General features: G+C 38.6%; 1 protein-coding gene across 11 annotated transcripts in view; it reads right to left on the reverse strand.

The window, feature by feature from the left end:
• The window catches only part of tenm2a (teneurin transmembrane protein 2a), a 639,454-nt gene that overhangs the window by 473,926 nt on the left and 141,431 nt on the right, over positions 1-24,097 (reverse strand). For all 11 annotated transcript variants that reach the window (XM_062045574.1, XM_062045572.1, XM_062045573.1 and 8 more), the window contains exon 2: positions 7,300-7,596. In XM_062045574.1, coding sequence (XP_061901558.1) covers positions 7,300-7,516 — 217 coding nt within the window. In that variant the 5' untranslated portion in view covers positions 7,517-7,596. The remainder of the gene's footprint in view (positions 1-7,299; positions 7,597-24,097) is intronic.

Raw genomic sequence — 24,097 nt, forward strand, 5'->3', positions numbered from 1 at the left:
TCTGCAGGAGACAACTTAAAATGGGGCTTCATTCAGAATGCTTAAAACAAAGACATAATCATGTGAATTGTAGATTTTATGTTCATCAGTAGTTTTGTAATGGACGTCCCAATTTTGTTTAAAACTTGTAACTATTGTTGATTATGTCGTATGTGTAAGTACATAACATCAAGTGTATCGCCACACCACAGAACACAGAACCTTGAATCAGTTATGCTGACACAACTTTATTTTTGTGCAAAAGCGGTTACAAAATGTTCTGCGAGCAGCATACCCACCCAACTGGAAGCACTATATCATTATAATTTAATCATCAAATTTGACAGCACAGCCAAATCAGTCGATCCATTATTTAGTACAGTAACTATTTGGCTTAAATATAAATGTTCCCATCTTAAATATGTCAAATATTCATTAAAACAGAGTATTATCTTAATTTAGTCCTCCGACGTTGCATTTCAGTCAACTAAGCAGTGAAAAGTGGTTAGAGTGTCCGCCCTGAGATCGGTAGGTTGGAGTTCAAATCCCAGCCGAGTCATACCAAAGACTATACAAATGGGACCCATAACCTCCCTGCTTGGCACTCAGCAACAAAGGGTTGGAGTTGGGGGTTAAATCACCAAAATGATTCCCGGGCGCGGCGCCGCTGCTGCCCACTGCTCCCCAAGGGGATGGGACAAATGCAGAGGACACATTTCACCACATCTAGTGTGTGTGTGACAATCATTGGTACTTTAATCTTAATCTTAAAAAGGAAAAAAAAAAAGTCAGACTATGATCTATACAAGATGGAAGTTTCAGATGCCAGTTGACATCTTGCTACTTAAAATACAATCTGTTCAAAATAACAAAACAGCATGGTACCAATACCTAATCTCCAATTTGTCGTTATAATATGAATGTGTCTGGTTGTAAACTATTTATCTGCTGCTTTTCTCACTTTGTCTTCTGAGCTCTACTCCTCCTGTGGTGTCACAGTCCTTATGGTGCTGCAACACTGTTGGTCTCCTGTGGCCACACTTCCCACGATGCATCTGTGGCTCCGGTCTTTTGATGGAGCTGATAGGCTGTGAGGACGTTGGTATCGACCAGCCATCGCCTGGTGCAATGTCAGCTCGGTGCAGCAGTGGAGTATGTCCAGCACACACCACTGACTTTCAGTCTTTCATCCATGATGCCAATCAATCCTCTTTTTTTTCCATGCTGTACCTTGTGTCTCCGTCGAGCAACATGACTGTTATTTTATAATATTCCCCTTCTGAATGCTGTTGTACAGGCTTGAACCTGTTTAAAAAAATGTTTTTCTATCGCTAGTTTATTTTTTGTAGAGCTCTATACATGTGGATCAATCAATCCCATTGAGTCTGACTACTTTCACCAGTCAGGGATCAACGCAGCCTGTTTCTTGTGCCTATGTATGCAATATATATTTTAAAAATATGCTTGAAAGAGCAGGAGCGCCTTTTAACAATGGCCTGTCGGCTAACTTTCTCGAGAGCAGACACACTGCAACAGTTACACTGAGTGATTACAATAATAGGTTGCCAAACTGTCCTTGCAAGAAACCCTTTTGCTGTCGTTTGTCTTTAGACTTCTTTTCGTTGGGGTTTGCTACAGCGAGTATATCACATGTTTGACGGAACCTCACAGTTATCTGGCGAAACGTGCTCCCCATTAGAATTCATGCACCTTGTGCATCTGCTGATGTGTATGAATCCAATGAATGCGGAAATGTAATTACGTTCACGTAAATACAATCATTACACTGAATCAGTTTATACGCTGTATTTTTTTTTTAATATATATGTTTCAACTTACAAATAATCAAATGTCTGATTTATTAGGTTCTGGGTTTTTTCCAAGCATGAGAGGAACAAGCGGTAGAAAATGGATGGCTGGACTTACAGCACTTTATTTTCACCATCTTAAAACCATAACCTAATTAATCGTACAATTTATCGTTTAATAGTTTGTAGTAGGGCTGGGCGATATGGCCTTTTATTAATATCTCAATATTTTTAGGCCATGTCACGATACACAATATATATCTCAATATTTTGCCTTAGCCTTGAATGAACACTTGATGCATATAATCACAGCAGTATGATGATTCTATGTGTCTACATTAAAACATTCTTGTTCATACTGCATTATATGCTCATTTTAAACTTTAATGCAGAGAGGGAAATCACAACTAAGTCAATTGACCAAAACTGTATTTATTAAACAGTTATTAAGCAGTGGCACAAACATTCATGTCATTTCCAAAACAGAAAGTGCAAGATTGTCAGAGACATTTTAAAACAAGCTATGAGTGCACTTTTGTGCATGATGTCACTAAGATGACTTATTAAAACAACACTAAATTAAAGTGCACTTTTTGTACAGAACGCCACTACAACAGTTTAAAACAAATAAAGTGCACTTTTGTGCATGATGTCACACAAGATATTTCAATAACTGTCAAATAAAAAAGAGCTGCATAATAGGAAATCAATTTGTGTATGTCATTCGCTATGTGGACGTTATCTCCTTCTGTTATTGATTTTTTTTTTCATACGGTGTTGATCTGGAATGGAGATGTTGACATGTGGAGTTTCAAGCACTCTTCATTCTCTAGCGGGTGACTTTTCAAATGATGCTACTTTTTGCCACATACTGGAAATATTACGGTTGTCTGTTCAACATATTTCCGCTTGAAGCCAAACCACCGCCAGACGATGGACCCTGTGCTGTTTTTCTTGGGAATTAATTATTCTTCCTTTATTTGTTACCAGATTCGCACCTTCTTTCTCTCATATTACCACTCGCACCGCTCTGTTAGCATCACAGCTAACGTTACCCATGCCTCTGCTCCGCGAGAGTGTATGATGTTGCACGCGCGACAGCATGTGTCGTATGTAAGAAGGTGCGCTTGCTTTATCTCTCTGTGAGAAGGAGAGACAAGAAAGAGTGAGAAATGCAAGTAGTGTAATGCCCGTAGCTGAAAACAACTGCGTGAGAACGTATACTCGAATATCACGTTATAGTCATTTTCTATATCGCACAGAGACAAACCCGCGATATATCGAGTATATTCGATATATCACCCAGCCCTAGTTTGTAGTGTGAAACAGGTATAATAAATGACAAAATACAAAAACATTGTGTTATTTAGTGTAACAAATGTACTCACATTAAAGGCCTACTGAAACCCACTACTACCGACCACGCAGTCTGATAGTTTATATATCAATGATGAAATCTTAACATTGCAACACATGCCAATACGGCCGGGTTAGCTTACTAAAGTGCAATTTTAAATTTTGCGCGAAATATCCTGCTGAAAACGTCTCGGTATGATGACGCCTGCGCGTGACGTCACGGATTGTAGAGGACATTTTGGGACAGCAAGGTGGCCAGCTATTAAGTTGTCTGTTTTCATCGCAAAATTACACAGTATTCTGGACATCTGAGTTGGTGAATCTTTTGCAATTTGTTCAATGAACAATGGAGACAGCAAAAAAGAAAGCTGTAGGTGGGAAGTGGTGTATTGCGGCAGGTGTTGTGCCAGATAACGCACCTCCGCCGTAGAATGCACCCACTGACTGTTGTGCCGGATAACACAGCCGGTGTTTCATTGTTTACATTCCCGAAAGATGACAGTCAAGCTTTACCATTGGCCTGTGGAGAACTGGGACAACAGAGACTCTTACCAGGAGGACTTTGAGTTGGATACACAGACGCGGTACCGTGAGTACGCAGCTGCGGCTTCCAAACATTTGATCACTTGCCCGTACGTGCGTGCCGCTATGTGCATGTCACATACGTAACTTTGGGGACTTTGGGGAAATATATGTGCTGTATGAACTTTGGGGAGGTGAACGGTACTTTGGGCTATGGGATTGAGTGCGTTGTGCGGGTGTTTGAGTTGTATTGGCGGGGTATATGGACGGGAGGTGGGAGGTGTTTGTTATGCGGGATTTATTTGTGGCATATTAAATATAAGCCTGGTTGTGTTGTGGCTAACAGAGTATATACATGTCTTGTGTTTATTTACTGTTTTAGTCATTCCCAGCTGAATATCAGGTCCCACCCGCCTCTCACAGCATCTTCCCTATCTGAATCGCTCCCACTGCCCTCTAGTCCTTCACTCTCACTTTCCTCATCCACAAATCTTTCATCCTCGCTCAAATTAATGGGGAAATTATCGCTTTCTCAATCCGAATCGCTCTCGCTGCTGGTGGCCATGATTGTAAACAATGTGCGGATGTGAGGAGCTCCACAACCTGTGACGTCACGCGCATATCGTCTGCTACTTCCGGTACAGGCAAGGCTTTTTTATCAGCGACCAAAAGATGCAAACTTTATCATCGATGTTCTCTACTAAATCTTTTCAGCAAAAATATGGCAACATCACGAAATGATCAAGTATGACACATAGAATGGACCTGCTATCCCCGTTTGAATAAGAAAATCGCATTTCAGTAGGCCTTTAAAGATTCCTTCATTGTGCATTTACATTTCCACAGGCCTAGGACTCATATGCATGCACAGATGTAGGGTGCGCATGAATTCAAATGGGGAGCATGTCTTGCTAGAACACCGGCACATATCTAAGAATCCCACCCGCACGGCAGCAATGTGTACTGTGACACCCACTCGGACAATGTTCTAAAAATATATACGTGATAATAAATCTTTACTTCTACTTTCGTGTCCATCATCCATTACCATAATATTTTTTTCTCTTGAGCAATGCAGAGCCTTCTCATTGGCAGCCATTTGATCCTCCAATCTGCATTTGGCATTTAGGAGTGGGCATCTCAACAGGTGTTGCATGTATTGCTTAGATGTTTCACACCCGCCAGCTAAATTTGTTGCATCAACATAGCCCCATTTACCCGTGTTGGTCTTGCAGCGGCCTATGTATTTTCCATATAAATGTATGACCTGGTACTAGATGTTGGTATTGGCAGCTTTGCTAAGAGTTGGTTTGCAATGTATTTTTCCTGTTTACTTTACTTATATGGAGGAGTAAAAAATATATTCCAGTCACATCTTTAATGTTGCACACTTTAAACACAAAATAATATAATTTCTAGGGATGTGCCCTTCGATCGGCCACAATCAGTATCGGCCAATTTCCGGGGAAAATGTATGTGATTGGCCAATGCAGATTAATGCCTTCCAATGCCTGTTGTACTCTGCTGCTTACTAACAGCCAGGCGTACATGTAAGGGGATTGATTGATTATTGTATCAAGAGATGGGAATCGAAAACCAGTTTTTGTTCAGAATCGGTTCCCAATGTATGAATTCCTTGGAATCGCTTACCATTTATTCAAATAGTTATTTTATCGGTCCTACCGGGTGGGGGTGAAGTTGCGTAGTGACATCAGATCTCAACAAAGGCTTTTCAGTTGACTACATTTTACAAGAAAAGATAGCAACAGCGCTACTTGTAATAATCATAAGGCTGCTCGTTCATGAAGAGGAGGACATGCAAGCAATATGCTGAAACATTTGAACACACAGCGTGCAATAATTATAAATTAAGGTCGCGTTTTGAACTGCTCCGATCTCATCGCAGCAGCAGTAACGCTAGCACAGCATCTGAATACAACAGGTACTAACTAACACCTCCTATTATGTTGGCGGTATTATTTGTTAAATTGAAATAAATGCCTTCTCATTTAGATGAGCATGACGAGGGACCTATTCTGACTGGCCCTGAGCGGGCAGTCCTTGCGCCGGTTTACGTCTGTCGCTAGACGAATGTCACCGAGCAGTGACGAAGTTTGTGGTCAAAAGTTTGCATTTTCGGTAGGTGAATGTTCAATTGTGGTCAGAGAAAAGTTGCATGTTTTCCTGCAACCAGATTTTCTCTCAGTCATTATATTATACAAGTGCCATCCATCCATCCATCCATTTTCTACCGCTTGCCCCTTTTGGGGTTGCGGGGGGTAATGGAGCCAATCTCAGCTGCATTCGGGCGGAAGGCGGTCTACACCCTGGACAAGTCGCCACCTCATCGCAGGGCCAACACAGATAGACGGACAACATTCACACTTACATTCACACACTAGGGCCAATTTAGTGTTGCCAATCAACCTATCCCCAGGTGCATGTCTTTGGAGGTGGGAGGAAGCCGGAGTACCCGGATGGAACCCACGCAGTCACGGGAAGAACATGCAAACTCCACACAGAAAGATCCAGAGCGCAGGATTGAACCCAGGACTACTCAGGACGAGTGAAACTCATAAAATTAGAATGCGGTGTATAAGTCCATCCATGTCAGCAATTAACTTCCAATGTGAAACGAATATGTGATATTAACTTATTACATGCAACGTGAGATATGTCAAGCCTCTATGTGTTATAATTCTGATCATCATGGTTTACAGTTTTTGAAACCTTACATTTTCTGAGAATTTCAGTTCAAAGTTTTCATAAACTGTAAGCCATAATCATCAAAATCATAACCAATAAAGGCTTGACATATTTCACTTTGCATGTAATAAGTTAATATTACATGTTACTAAATGTTATATTCTTGTGTAATTTGCACGTGATTAAATTCTACAGAATAATATTAATTTCTTATATTTATTTACAAAATAGGTTATTTTTTTCTTCTATACTACGTATGTGTCTCTTGAGACCTCTCTGTAAGCTTTGCGAGGTCATGTTCCCTTTATACTAAAAAAAAAATTCCTAATCCACCATTTTTTCTCTTTAAAAAAAAAAAAGAATTGATAAGAGAACCGTTAAGGAACCGACTCGTTAAGCAAAATCGAAAGTGGACTCGGAACCGGTAAAATATTTTCAATTCCCATCCCTAATTGTATTGGTATCAAAAGTGGCCAATACTGCCTCTGTAACTACATAGTATTAGATCAATATCCAAATGTGGGTATGGACTATTACTTGTGCATTTTCAAAAAAATGCATGTGATTAGTATTGGTATCGGTAACGAACAATCTCACTCATGACTGATTGGTAACAGAATCCGCAGCATAAATCCCTGATCGGAACACTCCCACATAGGCAAAGTAGAGATGTCATAGGTTGGATCAAGGATTATGTGAAAGCTGGGGGACATGGGACATTTTTGCAACAGTTTCCCTAATTTATCAGTTAATTATGAATACAATTATGAGAATGTCGGCATATGCATAAAGTGGTTATCTAAAAGGTGCACAATTCGGTGATGACTGACCTTGGCAAAGATATTCACCATTTGGTTGAACATGGAATGTGTCCAGCACAGTATGAATAATCTCTCAATTCTTTTTTTTTATTTTTCCACAGACTCACCTTGTCTTGAGTACTCATCAGCCTCGTGGTGAACAAGGTCAGTCACACAGCCACTGTAATGCAGCCTGTGCTCGTGCTCGAAAGCCTTGAGCGTTTCGCTGGAACTGTAAGACTTCTGGGTCGGCACGCGGCATTCATCTGCATCCAGGGGTGAGGTGTTGTAAGGGGAGTCTTTGGAGCTGGTCATAGAGCGTTGCCTTCGGTCCTTCAGATCCATGCTAGTGTGTGTGGATGCAGGTATTGGGTAGATACAACTTCTGGTTGGCCTCACTAGAGGTAATCTCCACTGTTAGTCACCTGAAAAATATAAACAAAGGGAAAGGGTTGTCATGAAATAAATGTATTCTCTCTTGGTCAGAAAACTAAGTAATGTGAATGGACATCTTGGCTTCAGTGTAGCAGGAAAATATGCAATGTATGAGTATTAATGAGGGATGCCGTGGTGGAAATATGCCTGCCTTTAGGTCAGAGGTATCAAACTCAAGGCCCGGGGGCCAGATTTGGCCCGCGACATAATTTTATCTGGCCCGCAAACACCTGGAAATATGTGTCAATAAAGTACTTAATATTTTCTCACTAAATGTAATTGATTTTTTTAATTTTGACAGAAAACATTTATGCATTGCTTGAAATTGCATGCCTTCTATACTTTAATAGTATCCATTATTGCAACAAACATTACAGTATGTTATCATAATTTCCAAACGTTTTTTTGTCTAAATAAAAATAAATACTTAAATATCTGCTTGACTTATGATTTTACAGCAAACTACCCATCAAATTATTAAAAATGACAATACATTTTATGGTGTTCTTTACAGCATAATACTGTAAATTGAAAAAACTACCAGTTTTTTGCGTTAAATTCTGTTGACTGAGCTGCCATATTTTTACAGTAAAATCTTGTTTTTTATTGGTGTATTACTGTAAATGGAACAACGATACATTTGTTTTTACGGTAGAAAAATTGGCAGCTAAATTGCCAGAATAAAAAAGGAACTTGAACTGTTTTTCCATTAACAATATAATGTTGTAAAAACCAATTTAATAGTAAAATTCTGGCAACTAAGCTGCCAACTTATTCCATAAAAAACAAAAAACAAAACGGTGTTACTGTTTTTATATTTACCGTAAAATGTTGTAAGAAATTAAAAAAAACACTATTTTATAGTAACATTTTGTAAATGTTAAGTTTTTACTGTAAATTCGACAGTCTACTTAAAAAATATGGTAACACTTTAGTATGGGGAACATATTCTAAGTAACAAAGACTTAATTTAGAGTTATTTGGACTTTAGGGGAACATATTGTAAGTAACAAAGCCTTAAGGGTTAGGGTTAGGGTTAGGGTTAGGGCAGGGGTCGGCAACCCACGGCTCTAGAGCCGCATGCGGCTCTTTAGCGCCGCCCTAGTGGCTCTCTGGAGCTATATAAAAAATGTATGAAAAATGGAAAAAGATGAGGGGAAAAAAATGTATATATTTTTTTTAATATGGTTTCTGTAGGAGGACAAACATGACACAAACCTCCCTAATTGTTATAAAGCACAATGTTTATATTAAACATGCTTCACTGATTCGAGTATTTGGCGAGCGCCGTTTTGTCCTACTAATTGTGGTGGTCCTTGAACTCACCGTAGTTTGTTTACATGTATAAATTTCTCCGACTTTCTAGGACGTCTTTTATGCCACTTTTTTTTCTGTCTCATTTTGTCCACCAAACTTTTAAGGTTGTGCGTGAATGCACAGAGGTGAGTTTTGTTGATGTTATTGACTTGTGTGGAGTGCTAATCAGACATATTTGGTCACTGCATGACTGCAAGCTAATCAATGCTAACATGCTATTTAGGCTAGCTGTATGTACATATTGCATCATTATGCCTCATTTGCAGGTATATTTCAGCTCATTTAGTTTCCTTTAAGTCCTCTCAATTCAATGTATATCTCATGACACACTATCTGTATGTAATATGGCTTTTAATTTTTTGCGGCTCCAGACAGATTTGTTTTTGTATTTTTGGTCCAATATGGCTCTTTCAACATTTTGGGTTGCCGACCACTGGGTTAGGGGTTAGAGTTATTGTAGTTTTGTGTTTTGTTATGTGAGTACAGACCATATCCATTAAGTGGTATTAAAAGGAGAATCATATACAACAACTTCCTTACTTAGTACTAATAAGCAATAATTCTGAGGTTATTGAGGGAAGACTCTTAGTTAATGGCTTACTGGTTGTATAATAAGGCCATGCAGGATAAGGCATTAATAAGTACTTAATAATGACTAATTAAGAGCCAATATGTTGCTAATTTGTTAATAAGCACCTAATTAATGGTGAATATGTTCCCCATACTAAAGTGTTACCAAAAATATGTCTATATAATTAATAATGAAATCATACATTATTCACTGTTACAAGCGGCCCTCTGGTGGCAGCCATAACTGCCATGTGGCCCTCAATGAAAACAAGTTTGACATCCCTGCTTAAGGTCTAAAGAGACAAGCAACTATTAGTAAGACTTCTGAACAATGTTCAATCGGAATTTAAATATATGATAAAAAAACAGCAAAACATTCCCTGCTATTTGGCTGGTGTCAGCACTGCATGAATGTAGACATACAAAAGAGAAAATAATGATGACAAGAGGGGACATAGAATAAAGGAACACAAGAAGAACAATGAGCGACAGAAGGACATGAGAAGGAATAAAGGAAAAAGTGCGCAGGAACGAAAAGCCGACAGATGCAACAGGAAGGAATGACGAACGGGAGAAATGACTTTAGGGCATTACTAGTCTCGCCCTCATTATCAGAGTGCGAATGAATCCGCCTCCCTCTGCGACTGTAAGGGATAATCAAACACAACCAGACCAAGAAGTGCACACACAACCTCACAAACACCAAGATACACATACATCCAAATGCACAAAATCAGATTGGATGCACCTATGCACACACGCAGATTTGTTTCATGAACTTGATAAAGCAACTTTCAACACTGCTAAAATTGTGCATCAAAAATGCTGCTTCAGCTGTCCATTCCCATTGTGTCAGCCATCCTGCTTTTATTATATTCAAATTGCATACTTGTGGATGCAGATTGTACTTGGTGATGCTAATATGGTATGATACAAGTGCAAGAGCCTGGAGCTACCGAGTACATTAGCAGCTAAAGATCAAAGTGCAACAATACAGCAACCAGCAGTAATTGACAGCAGTGCCCCAAGCAGCTGCCAGTATGGGGTATTTAAGGTAATAAATAGACTGGCTTGCTTTCTCTTGCTTGAGGTTACAGGAAGTCTGGTCCACCCACTACATTACAGCAGAGCAGTACATTTCCATAACTCTCAGTCTGAAGAGTATATGTGTTAACATCAGGGCAGGCAAGAACAGCAAAGGCAACGGCGTCATTTGATTCTGTAAGTGTGATGTAACTGTTCGTAATGAGTAATTTTCTTAAACTACATGATATAATCCAATACAGTAGCCTTCAAGTTATGTTTATGGCCTCACAAAGGGCTCAACCTGCAAATATACAGAGTCTGTTTTCACTCAGAGATGGTCCACATGAACTTAGGGGTGTCCTGAAATTCAAACATAACTTAGTAAATTCCACATTTAAGGCTCAAACGTTATCTATAGCGGGGGTGAAACTGTGAGACAATGTGAGCGGAGAAATTAAACTGCCTTCTAGCCTAAAAGTGTTCAACCTTGCGGTAAAAAATGTGTTGTTGGGAAACTATCAACAACATGACTAGTTGTTTGGACTATCTCAAATGTGGCACACAGGTGCAAAATAACTCACTGAGGAATAAGGGACATAACACACCAGACAAGGCTTCAGAAGACGAAAGATACCCAGGCAAGATGGAGCTAATCTCATGGTCACTCAATGCTATTATATCCATATTGGTGTTTGTATACTGACTTGTCAATATCATCCAATATCATATGTCATACTTGTTTTGAAATTGTCATGTATCCATCAAATCTGCTGTTGAAACTTGGACTAAATAACCAACATATATAACCAACATATAAGTTGATTGTAAATTAGGGGTGGGACATGGATAAGCATTCTTGCTTTTTTCCCGTATCCCTGTTCGGCGGGTGCCGTTGCATGTCTGTCAAACTACAAAGAGTGATGAAGTGTTGCTATATGTCTGTCTGCCGAAATAAATAAATTCATTCATTCATTCATTCAACTAATTGCATGCTGGCACGATTGAAAGAAAGAGATAGAGGGAAAGAGAGACACCCCGTCCAAAACAGGAGTCAATCCTTTCAATGAAGGCTCATTTTAAACTACTTAGGAGGTAGCATTAAAAAGTGCCCTGCTATGTGCATTGATTAACAGTTGGATTTAAGTCTCATAAAGAGCTCATTATGCTCCGGTATCCATCACACAAGCTATTATGAGTCCACCCTTAATGTGTTTGTCCGAGAGTGAGGCCATCAAGAGGTAAAGTATATAGTGGGGACAATGACTGGCATTATGCTCATAATAGACAAGGGTGGCTCTGTAAGAAAGTGTGAGTACAATACAGGAATGATAGTTTAGAAGTTCAAAAGACTTCAAAGACAGATTTGTCACTAAATTTTAGTCCTTACAGGGCAATGTTTGTCAAATAGTGTGTAACATACCCCTGGGGGGGCGGGCAGTTAGGGATATTTCCATTATTTGCGTCTACACTCTACTATTTGTGTTAGAACGATACTTAAGCCTTTAGCTAGGTGGCAGCACTGCTCAATCTATTCAAAAGTGGCCAAACCTCTATAAGTCATTTTAAAGTATTTGCCACCTGCTCTAATACAACAAAATATTTGTCCATGTCTTTCTCCGAAAAAAGCGGGATTGGATAAATTCATTGAAGAGGTTGCCCTCTTGTGGGTTCCCCTGATCACGACAGACCTTCTTGAGAGCCCGGTAGTCAGGTGCAATAATATTTTTATTGTGCGCCCTAGCGCCAGTTCAGCACTCTTTTCAGAAACTGTTCAGTCAATCGGCTGCTCTCCCTCTTGCGGCGTGGTCTCGGGCGCATGTGTGGGTTGTCTGGCTCAAAGTCCAACTCCAACTCCAACTCCTGTTTCTCGGACCGGCTGCTGCCAATAAGCATGGCAGGTGATTGGATGATCATCCCCAGCTGGGTAATCCAATCACCTGCCTGCTGTGCTTCGAGGCCGGTCCTTACACACCCCGCTCTGCGGCAAGCCCGCAGACCACGACCCCCTCCACACTCATATTGTAGTTCGTCTAGACTGGGGCGCCCACCTTGAGTGGGGTGGCCTGGGGCGGGCCCCGCCGTGCTCTCTTGGGGGGTTGGGCTTGTGGGGTCCGGGTTCCTTGTGGGGCGGGCGGTCTTATAATCATGTTTTCATCAAACATATATTAACGTTGTTCCCCCCAGGGGAAACTGGGTTATACACGGCACACTGATAAAGGTTAACTTTTTCCAAATAAAACAATCTACAAGGTTAATATGGATCACTTTTCTTTCTTCCCCTCCATGTATTTGCTTTCTTTTGTAATTCAAGTGTTCATTATATGCACAGTACAGGCCGAAATGTTGGACACACCTTCTCATTTCAATGTGTTTTCTTTATTCTTAGGACTATTTACATTGTAGATTTTCACTGAAGGCATCAAAACTATGACACCTGTGAAGTGAAAACCATTTCAGGTGACTACCTCTTGAAGCTCATCGAGAGAATGCCAAGAGTGAGCAAAGCAATTAGAGCAAAGGGTGGCTATTTTGAAGTAACCAGAATACAAAACATGTTTTCATTTTTTTCACCTTGTTTTGTTAAGTTCATAACTCCACATGTGTTCGTTCATAGTTTTGGTCGCGTTGCGCCGGCGGACGGAGGGCCCGGGGGTCTTAAACGGTGGCATTGCTGTGTGGTGACAAGGATAAGGTTAGGTGTGATTTACCCTGGATAACCTTATCCGGCTTAGTGTAAACAGGGCCTTAGAATCTCCATCTGACATTAGGCATACCGATAAAGTAGCCCTTTACTACAAATAGGGTTCTAAACAGGTGTTTTGCATGTATGCAAAGTAGGCCAACACAAAGAGTTAAGCGGTCATTTGAAAGTTTAAATAGGTTCAAGTGCTAAGATAAACAGGAGGAGAAAGGTCAGCAAATGAGAGATAGATGGATAAAGTCAAGAAAGCCGAGGGGGTAAATCAAGAGATCTGGATCGCATATCAATCACATTCCACCCACGTCTGTGTTTTCTTCAAGGTCACCGAGGCAGCCACCTTCACAAAAGGAGCAAGCGGCCAACTTGAGCTTGTTAATTACTTCGGTGACAGCAGGCCGACCTCTTGAGAACATCAGACAGAAGTGGATTATCCCGGTTATAAGAATTATTCCCGACTTACTTTCAATCGGAATGTTGCCTTCATATGATTTAGTGCAGGACCGCAGATTTGCATTTTTATGTACAGACGAACTGAAAGACAAATGCAAAACTGTGCAAACACATACACAAGGCCGCCTGGAACTGTGTTTGCTTGGCAGAATGAGAGAGGGTGGTTAAATGAGGGACAAAATAGACACACCCGCAACCGTGGCGCGACCATGAAATCCAGAAAGAATGAGAAGTGTAATTGGAAAACGACAGGGAAGGTGGAGAATTACTTTCTGGAAATTGCTAAATTGAAGTTTGTCCCAGAGAAAGGGATTTTCTTTTAAAATAACCGTTTGTTCTGAGAATCGAGGAAAGTAAAGGCTAATGACGTCAATAAATTAGTAAGCCCCAAGTACACAGCTCGAATTGACAAACAGTTCACAATAAATGGTTGAAATATCAAAGACTTTTCTAGTGCTGTAATGTCTGACAGAAAATTGGTAGGAAGAGAGTAAAAACCGGGTTATAACCCGCGAAAAACAAGACCTGGCATGCACATCATCACACCACTTTGCATTCAGAATGTGAAAGCAAAAGATCGATAAAAACAACTTAAAAACCCGTGTGGGTTTCCTGCAGTGGAACCTTCAGTGTTGTGTGCATCATGGAAATGTAAAAGACAAGCTCATGTATTTAAATATAAATAGTAGTTCACTTCCTTTGGTGCATATAGATGCACATTGACAACAATGTGATGCCTGTGTGCATCACACCAACATGGAGTCGCAACATTAACTGTTTGGGTCATCCTGCTTTGAGAGGCTTTCTACCTAAAAGTGCAGACAAAAAGACATTTGATAGGGAAAGCTCAAGCTTTTTTATCCGTTTACATTACAAGAAGAAATAAGTTTATTTTTGTTTGTTTTTTTAAAAATTCCCATTCAACTCATTCAAATCAATTTGAAGTGTAAAAGAAGTTCATTTAAAATCCAAATCCTGCAAACCAGGAAAAAAAACATTATATTGACAATAAAAAAAGAAGGTATGTTTTTTTGCACAACTTAAATGATGTTCGAGCAAAAGCCAGAAGAAAAGCAACAAAACACCAGACGTGAAATGAACAGAACAATAGAGACAGTAAGGATGTACTCACACTCTTTCATTCGTACTGTGCTGAATTGAGGCATAATTATTCTGTGCATTCCAAGAATGGCCTTTGCTTACCCTATGATGTATATTCTGCTGTATTACAGTAATTTCTACAAACTAAGGGCCTAATTTACTAAAATCCGAATAGCACGCGGTAAACAGCGTGAGCAATCTATAAAATAGCGTGTTATTGAAATTAGGATTTTGCGTGTACTATACAGAGCATCACCACAGAGATGCTCTCATTTACTGCACATGCATGGTATCATGTTCCTACCTGTGGTGTTTTGCTATGATTCCAAATATGCAGGAGACATCCACCACATTTTATGGGCATTTTAGAAGCAGTCGTGCAGTGCAGCTACACACAATCAAACCCCTTTTTTTTCGATTACAGCTGAAGGTGCATGGGCAAGAAGCTGCACTTACTCCGCTCAATACGCAAAAAAATGCTTACTTCAATACGATTGAACGCCCTGAGACTTACTTCAATAATTTTTTTTCGTAAGAAGTATTCTGTGTGAAAATAACAAACATACAAAAAATACTAAAGGAAACCAAAACGCTTTTAATTGTTTTAATCAGCCCTTAAGTCCTCTAGCAGCTATAAAAAAATATAATCATGTTGCTGAATAGACAATATGTCTCATATATTTTATTTCTCTCCATCCAAATATGTTGACACACACAAAGGACGAAGGATTAACCGTCTGTCGTCTCTCTGTGCAGCGCAAGCACAGTTCCTGCAGCCGTGTGTGGAACTGTCGGTTTGCACGTCCATTCTGACATGTGCTAAATAAAACGCACAATAGTGCTTGCAAAACGGTGCTGAGTGTTGATATATTACATTGCACTTGCTAAATATTTGTAATTGCATCTTCTCCTCCCAGTATCGTGGGCGTTTTGATGATGTCGTTGTGGCTTGTGCAGCCCTTTGAGACACTTGTGATTTAGGGCTATATAGATAAACATTGATTGATTGATTGATGATTGATGATCAGCATATATTTTGCATTTTAATGAAGACAGATGCACACCTTATTCTCTTCATTTAACAGACGCCATCCACTTTGCACACATTTAGTATACCAACTTTGCGTGTGCTATCAGGTTTGCCCTGGTTTCAGTACACGTAATTCTTTAATAAATCAGGCCCTTAGTGGGCTATTTTAAGCACTGATTTAGTGAATAAAATGACAAGAATGTATTAAATGTTTTAATTTTAATTTTCCTGAGGGAACTCTCCTGAAGGAATCAATAAAGTACTATCTATCTATCTAAATACGTTCATGTAGATAGATAGTACTTTTTTCAGGAGAGTACCCTCAGGAAAATTAAAATGTTATATAATAATATACAATAAATGTATTAGCAGGTGAGCGAGCATGCTGTGAGTTGGACTTGTAGAGCATTTTGAGTCATTGTATTTCATGTATAGTATGAATGGTTATCATTAAATATTTGCATAGAGCGGTCACATTTATAGTCACTTTACAACTTTGCTACATTGTGCACGTACATACTGTGTGTGTGTGAGTGTGTGTGTATGGAATCATGTTTGGCACTAGACCGCGTCTTCCAATTGTGCCAAAAGCGGGGTAGCTAATAGGGGTGTGGGAAAAAATCGATTCGATTTCGAATCGCGATTCTCACGTTGTGCGATTCAGAATCGATTCTCATTTTTTTAAAATCAATGTTTTTTAATTTATTTTTTATATATATATATATATATATATATATATTTTTAAATTAATCAATCCAACAAAACAATACACAGCAATACCATAACAATGCAATCCAATTCCAAAACCAAACCCGACCCAGCAACACTCAGAACTGCAATAAACAGAGCAATTGAGAGGAGAGACAAACACGACACAGAACAAACCAAAAGTAGTGAAACAAAAATGAATATTATCAACAACAGTATCAATATTAGTTACAATTTCAACATAGCAGTGATTAAAAATCCCTCATTGACATTATCATTAGACATTTATAAAAAAAATTGTAAAAAAGAACAATAGTGTCACAGTGGCTTACACTTGCATCGCATCTCATAAGCTTGACAACACACTGTGTCCAATATTTTCACAAAGATAAAACAAGTCATATTTTTGGTTCATTTCATAGTTAAAACAAATTTACATTATTGCAATCAGTTGATAAAACATTGTCCTTTACAATTATAGAAGCTTTTTACAAAAATCTACTACTCTGCTTGCATGTCAGCTAGGGGTGTGGGAAAAAATCGATTCGAATTCAAATTGCCATTCTCACGTTGTATGATTCAGTATCAATTGTCATTTTTCAAAAATCAATTTTCTTCCCCCGCTCCCGGCAATGTGTATGTGCCTTCTGGGCTACCGTAGGTATTGCGCAATAAGCAGCGTTGATACCTGGTGGCTAGCTAGTACCAAGGGGAGTGTACAGTGTAGTGTTGTTGTGTTGCCGCTAAAATGCAGGTGAAAGAAAAAGACACAGAGCAGCCTAAAGAAATACAACCGCCTCCGCGGGCTTTGAAAGCAAACGTTTGGAGACACTTTGGATTTTACCGTGGCAAGAAAGGGCTTGACATGACTCATGCAATTTGCAGACTTTGCAACGCTAAAGTTAAGTATTTTGGGAATACTTCAAATCCCTGCGCTCACTTGGACAAACACCACCCACAGTTATCAGAGGAAAAGGATCATCCACTAACACCACCGGCAGCAAAATTGGGTTTGGTTTTGAATTTGTATTGCATTATTATGGTACTGTTGTGTATTGTTTTCATTTAAAAAAAAAAAAAAAAAAATAGTTTTTGAATCGAGAATCGTGTTGAATTGAAAAAAAAAATCGATTTTGAATCGAATCGTGACCCAAGAATCGATTCTGAATCGAATCGTGGGACACCCAAAGATTCACAGCCCTAGTAGCTAATAACTATTCAGTGCATTAACACTAGCTAAACCAGGGGTGTCAAACTCATTTTAGATGGGGGGCCACATGGAGAAACATCTACTCCCGAGTGGGTCGGACTGGTGAAATCACGGCACGATAACTTAAAAATAAAGACAACTTCAGATAGTTTTCTTTGTTTAAAAATAGAACAAGCACATTCTGAAAATGTACAAATCATAATGTTGTTGTTTTTTTTAACACTTACGTGTTGCGGTTAATAGTATTCTATCTTTATTTGTCGTTATTTATATTTTCTGAATACATTATGTGATAATGTTCATCAGTCAACTCATTAGTGTTAATTTTCAATCTACCAAGATAAGAAAATTATATAAAAATCAAATTACAGGATGTTATTTATGTAGTTTGCTCATTTTCCTCGACTGTGGTTTATTTATTTTTGTACATATGTAGCATCATCTACAAAGATACAAAGAATTGCTATTGCGACATCTAGTGGACACATTTAGAACAGCAGTTTATTTCATTCGAAAATTGCGGCTCATTTTTTATACTTAGCAAACTCATCCCCCGGGCCGGATAAAACCTGTTCGCGGGCCTGATCCGGCCCTCGGGCCGTACGTTTGACACCCCTGAGCTAAACACTAACACCAAATTGTCACAGTCCCTGCAAGTGTCTTATGTGTCTGTCTTGTCTGTCTGGGTGTGGTCATGTGTGGGCGGAGTTTGGGTCCCTGGCTTCCCAGTCTGGCACACCTGGCGCTGATCAGTTTACTCACCTGCCTGCCATCAGCTAATCACCTCCACTCCACGACTCCTCACACGACGCTGCCAGATCGTTTCACAACTCTCCATGTGGTAACGCTTCTCGCCAGTCTAGTAATATTTTGATGATCTTTTGTTTGTGCCTTTTGCTCCTGGTATCTTGTTCCTCAACTCACCATTGTTTTCCTCTACCTCCTCTAAGCCTGCCTGCCTGCAAGACACCTCCACTCCAGCTGACGACGCCTTTCCCTCCTCCCTCATTTGCCTAAATTAAACCCTTTGGACTTTTAATCTGCCTGCCTTGTCTGCTTTTGGGTCCACCATCTTGTTAAATCGTGACACAAATATACCGCGCTGAGTGGTTCTCAAACTTTTTTCACCAAGTACCACCTCAGAAAAAACTTGGCTCTCCAAGTACCGCCATAATGACCAACATTAAGATAAAGTAGCATAGTAGGCCTAAATATTTATTAAAAACAAGGCAGGGGTTTTATTTAACAAGTACATTTAACATTGTTGGCCTCTATAACATTACAAACACTACTTTGAACTAGGGCTGGGCGATATGGCCTTTTTTTAATATCTCAATATTTTCAGGCCATATCGCGATACACAATATATATCTCGATATTTTGCCTTAGCCTTGAATTAACACTTGATACATATAATCACAGCAGTATGATGATTCTATGTGTCTAAATTAAAACATTCTTGTTCATACTGCATTAATATATGCTCATTTTAAACTTTCAGGCAGAGAGGGAAATCACAACTTAGTCAATTTACCAAAACTGTATTTATTAAACTGTTATTAAGCAGTGGCACAAACATTCATGTCATTTCCAAAACAGAAAGTGCAAGATTGTCAGAGACATTTTAAAACAAGCTATTAGTGCACTTTTGTGCACGATGTCACTAAGATGACTTATCAAAACAACACTAAATTAAAGTGCACTTTTTGTACAGAACGCCACTACAATAGTTTAAAAACATGATGTCACACAAGATATTTCAATAAGTGTCAAATAAAAATGAGCTACATAATAGGAAATCAAATAGTGTATGTCCTTCGCTATGCGGTAGGTTCCTGCGGACATTATCTGCTTTTGTTGTCGACTCTTTTTTTCATACGGTGTTGATCTGGTGTGGCACCGGCCGGAGATGTTGACAGGCGGAGTAAGCACTCTTCATTGTCTAGCAGGTGACTTTTCAAATGATGCTACATATTAGCAGTAATGCTACTTTTTGTAGAAACGCTTTTGCCCCACACTTGACAAATTACGGTTGTCTGTTCGACATCTTCCCACTTGAAGCCAAACCACCGCTAGACGATGGACCACCTGCTGTTTTTCTTGGGAATGAATTCTTCCTTCATTTGTTACCAGATTCGCACCTTCTTTCTCTCGTATTACCACTCGCACCACAGCTAACGTTACCCATGCCGCTACCTCTCTGCTCCGCGAGGGTGTATACGTATGTGACGTATGACGTGACAGTATGTGACCTATGTAAAAGGTGCGCTTGCTGTCTGTGTGAAGGAGACACAAGAAGGAGTGGGAAGAGATTTTAGTGTAATGCCAGCAGCTAAAAGCAACTGCGTGAGAATGTATACTCTAATATCACGATATAGTCATTTTCTATATCGCACAGAGACAAACCCGCGATATATCGCGTATATCGATACATCGCCCAGCCCTACTTTGAACAGTAACACTGTGTTTGAATATGTAATATTTAATGTTTAGTGATTCTCCTGCATATCACTAGATGGAGCCTGTGTACCACCAGTGGTATGTGTACCACAGTTTGAGAATCACTGCTTTAAGCAAACCCAGGTATTGTTCAATTGGCTCGTTCAGGGGTCCTCAATATTAAATTGAGGTCCACTGTTCAACTCCCCGTCAGATTAAATAGTACCATTGTGTCTATAACAAATCGTATTTCTATTGAATACATACCTGTATATTATTTGTATAAAATTGTTGTTGCGTTTTTAGATACTGGCCCTTACAGTGTCTACATTTAAGAGGTAAACATGTAATTGAGAACTCTTGTTCTCTCAGGGCAGTCAATCGATCGCAACTGGAGGGTTTGGTTGATGAGCGGCGAAACGTCTTCTGAGACAAAACAAACAGTCCTGTTGTGATCTATTGAATTCCCTGAGATGACAATGAGAACATTCATAGACGTACTCTTGTCCGCGTTGATGATGTTTTTACCAATTACAAATCCGGTCAATAAAGATGACCCAAAATGTAGTTAAAATCAGATGTATTAATGTGTGACCCATTTTATAATTTGTACTTCAAACAATGTGTCTTTAGAAGTATGGCCGCAGCAATCGGTTATTTTAGTAATCGAGTAATTTATTGAACACTTTTTCTGCTTGCCTTACATAACCGTCGTTCTTTTATTTCTAATAAATGCACATAATCAACATTGACATTAGATTTTTGACCAAAAAATTCTAAATAAAATAAATGGTATCCGATGTTTGCCGCCACACACACTGTAGCACCCACACTCCAGCGCTCTCAGGTGCACTCTATTGCAGCAGCTGCGTGGGAATTACCGTATGTCTGTGCATTTAAAATACCGGACACTCCATGTGGTCCCAATTAGTTACACTCATTAAACAATTAATCAAAGCAACACAATATAATTCAAAGCTTTTTTTGTAATCTAATTAATCAATACCATTTTGCAGCCCTATTTAGATGAAGGTAAATATTAGGGCTGCAAATCTTTGGGTGTCCCACGATGCGATTCAATATCGATTCTTGGGGTCACGATTCGATTCAAAATCGTTTTTTTCCGATTCAACGCGATTCTTGAATTGAAAAAGATCTTTTCCCGATTCAAAACGATTCTCTATTCATTCAATACGTAGGATTTTAGCAGGATCTACCCCAGTCTGCTGACATGCAAGCAGATTAGTAGATTTTTATAAAAAGCTTTTATAATTGCAAAGGACAATGTTTTATCAACTAATTGCAATAATGTAAATTTGTTTTAACTATTAAATGAACCAAAAATATGACTTATTTTATCATTGTGAAAATATTGGACACAGTGTGTTGTCAAGCTTATGAGATATGATGCAAGTGTAAGCCACTGTGACACAATTGTTCATTTATTTTTATTTTTATAAATGTCTAATAATAATGTCAATGAGGGATTTTTAATCACTGCTATGTTGAAATTGTAACTAATATTGATACTGTTGGTGATAATATTCATTTTTGTTTCACTACTTTTGGTTTGTTCTGTGTCGTGTTTGTGTCTCCTCTCAATTGCTCTGTTTAATTGCAGTTCTGTGTTGCTGGGTCGGGCTTGGTTTTGGAATTGGATTGCATTGTTATGGTATTGCTGTGTATTGTTTTGTTGGATTGATTAATTAAAAAATATATATATATATGAAAAAGAAATATGAAAAAATGATAAATAAATACAAATCGATTTTTTTTAAATGAGAATCGATTTTGAACCAATTTTCTCCCAAACTCCCAGTAAATATGTGTTTGCGATATTAATATAAAGGCTGATGATTAAATTGATTCAACATTTCATATAGTTACCTCATGATGAATTTAATTTTTAATGTTCTGTTTACTTTAAGTATATATTTGTAAAATGATAATGATATCAGAGAAGCCAAAAATATGTGCTATTAAAAAAATACTGCATTTTTAAATTATCCATAAAAATAACAAATAATTTTCGGAATGTCCTCCAGGATACTCAAACAGTAGGCTGCTATATTAAAAGATACACTGAGTAATTATTACACGAAATAATGTCCAAATAAACATACCCACATTAAATGTGTAACGCAGGGGTCCCAAAACTTGTGTGTGTGTTATATATATATATATATATATATATATATATATATATATATATATATATATATATATATATATATATATATATATATATATATATATATATATGTATATATATATATATATGTATATATATATATATATGTATATATATATATATATATATATATATATATATATATATATATATATATATATATATATATATATATGTGTGTGTATGTCTTAATTAGATTATCCAAAAAATAGTGCTCGATACTGTGGTAGAGCGTAATATGTATGTGTGGGAAAAAATCACAAGACTATTTCATCTCCAGAGGCCTGTTTCATGAGGGGTTTCCTCAATCCTCAGGAGATCCTGAGGATTGAGGAAACCCCTCATGAAACAGGCCTGTAGAGATGAAATAGTCTTGTGATTTTTTCCCACACATACATATATATATATATATATATATATATATATATATATATATATATATATATATATATATATATATATATATATGTATATATATACAAACCCCGTTTCCATATGACTTGGGAAATTGTGTTAGATGTAAATATAAACGGAATACAATGATTTGCAAATCATTTTCAACCCATATTCAGTTGAATATGCTACAAAGACAACATATTTGATGTTCAAACTGATGAACAATTTTTTTTTTTGCAAATAATCATTAACTTTACAATTTGATGCCAGCAACACGTGACAAAGAAGTTGGAAAAGGTGGCAATAAATACTGATAAAGTTGAGGAATGCTCATTAAACACTTGTTTGAAACATCCCACAGGTGAACAGGCAAATTGGGAACAGGTGGGTGCCATGATTGGGTATAAAAGTAGATTCCATGAAATGCTCAGTCATTCACAAACAAGGATGGGGCGAGGGTCACTACTTTGTCAACAAATGCGTGAGCAAATTGTTGAACAGTTTAAGAAAAACCTTTCTCAACCAGCTATTGCAAGGAATTTAGGGATTTCACCATCTACGGTCCGTAATATCATCAAAGGGTTCAGAGAATCTGGAGAAATCACTGCACGTAAGCAGCTAAGCCCGTGACCTTCGATCCCTCAGGCTGTACTGCATCAAAAAGCGACATCAGCGTGTAAAGGATATCACCACATGGGTTCAGGAACACTTCAGAAACCCACTGTCAGTAACTACAGTTGGTCGCTACGTCTGTAAGTGCAAGTTAAAACTCTCCTATGCAAGGCGAAAACCGTCTATCAACAACACCCAGAAACGCCGTCGGCTTCGCTGGGCCTGTGCTCATCTAAGATGGACTGATACAAAGTGGAAAAGTGTTCTGTGGTCTGACGAGTCCACATTTCAAATTGTTTTTGGAAACTGTGGTCGTCGTGTCCTCCGGACCAAAGAGGAAAAGAACCATCTGGATTATTATAGGCGCAAAGTTGAAAAGCCACAACTGTGATGGTATGGGGGTGTATTAGTGCCCAAGACATGGGTAACTTACACATCTGTGAAGGCGCCATTAATGCTGAAAGGTACATACAGGTACATACTGTACATCAAGCAAGAATGGGAAAGAATTCCACCTGAGAAGCTTAAAAAATATGTCTCCTCAGTTCCCAAACGTTTACTGAGTGTTGTTAAAAGGAAAGGCCATGTAACACAGTGGTGAACATGCCCTTTCACAACTACTTTGGCACATGTTGCAGCCATGGTAATCTAAGTTAATTAGTATTTGCAAAAATGTACAATGAAGTGAAATCACAAACAAACCAGTGACTCCAAGTAATCCAGTTCACAACATCAGGTAC

The sequence above is a fragment of the Entelurus aequoreus genome, linkage group LG04, assembly GCF_033978785.1.
Source record: "Entelurus aequoreus isolate RoL-2023_Sb linkage group LG04, RoL_Eaeq_v1.1, whole genome shotgun sequence".
In the NCBI taxonomy this organism is placed as follows: domain Eukaryota; kingdom Metazoa; phylum Chordata; class Actinopteri; order Syngnathiformes; family Syngnathidae; genus Entelurus; species Entelurus aequoreus.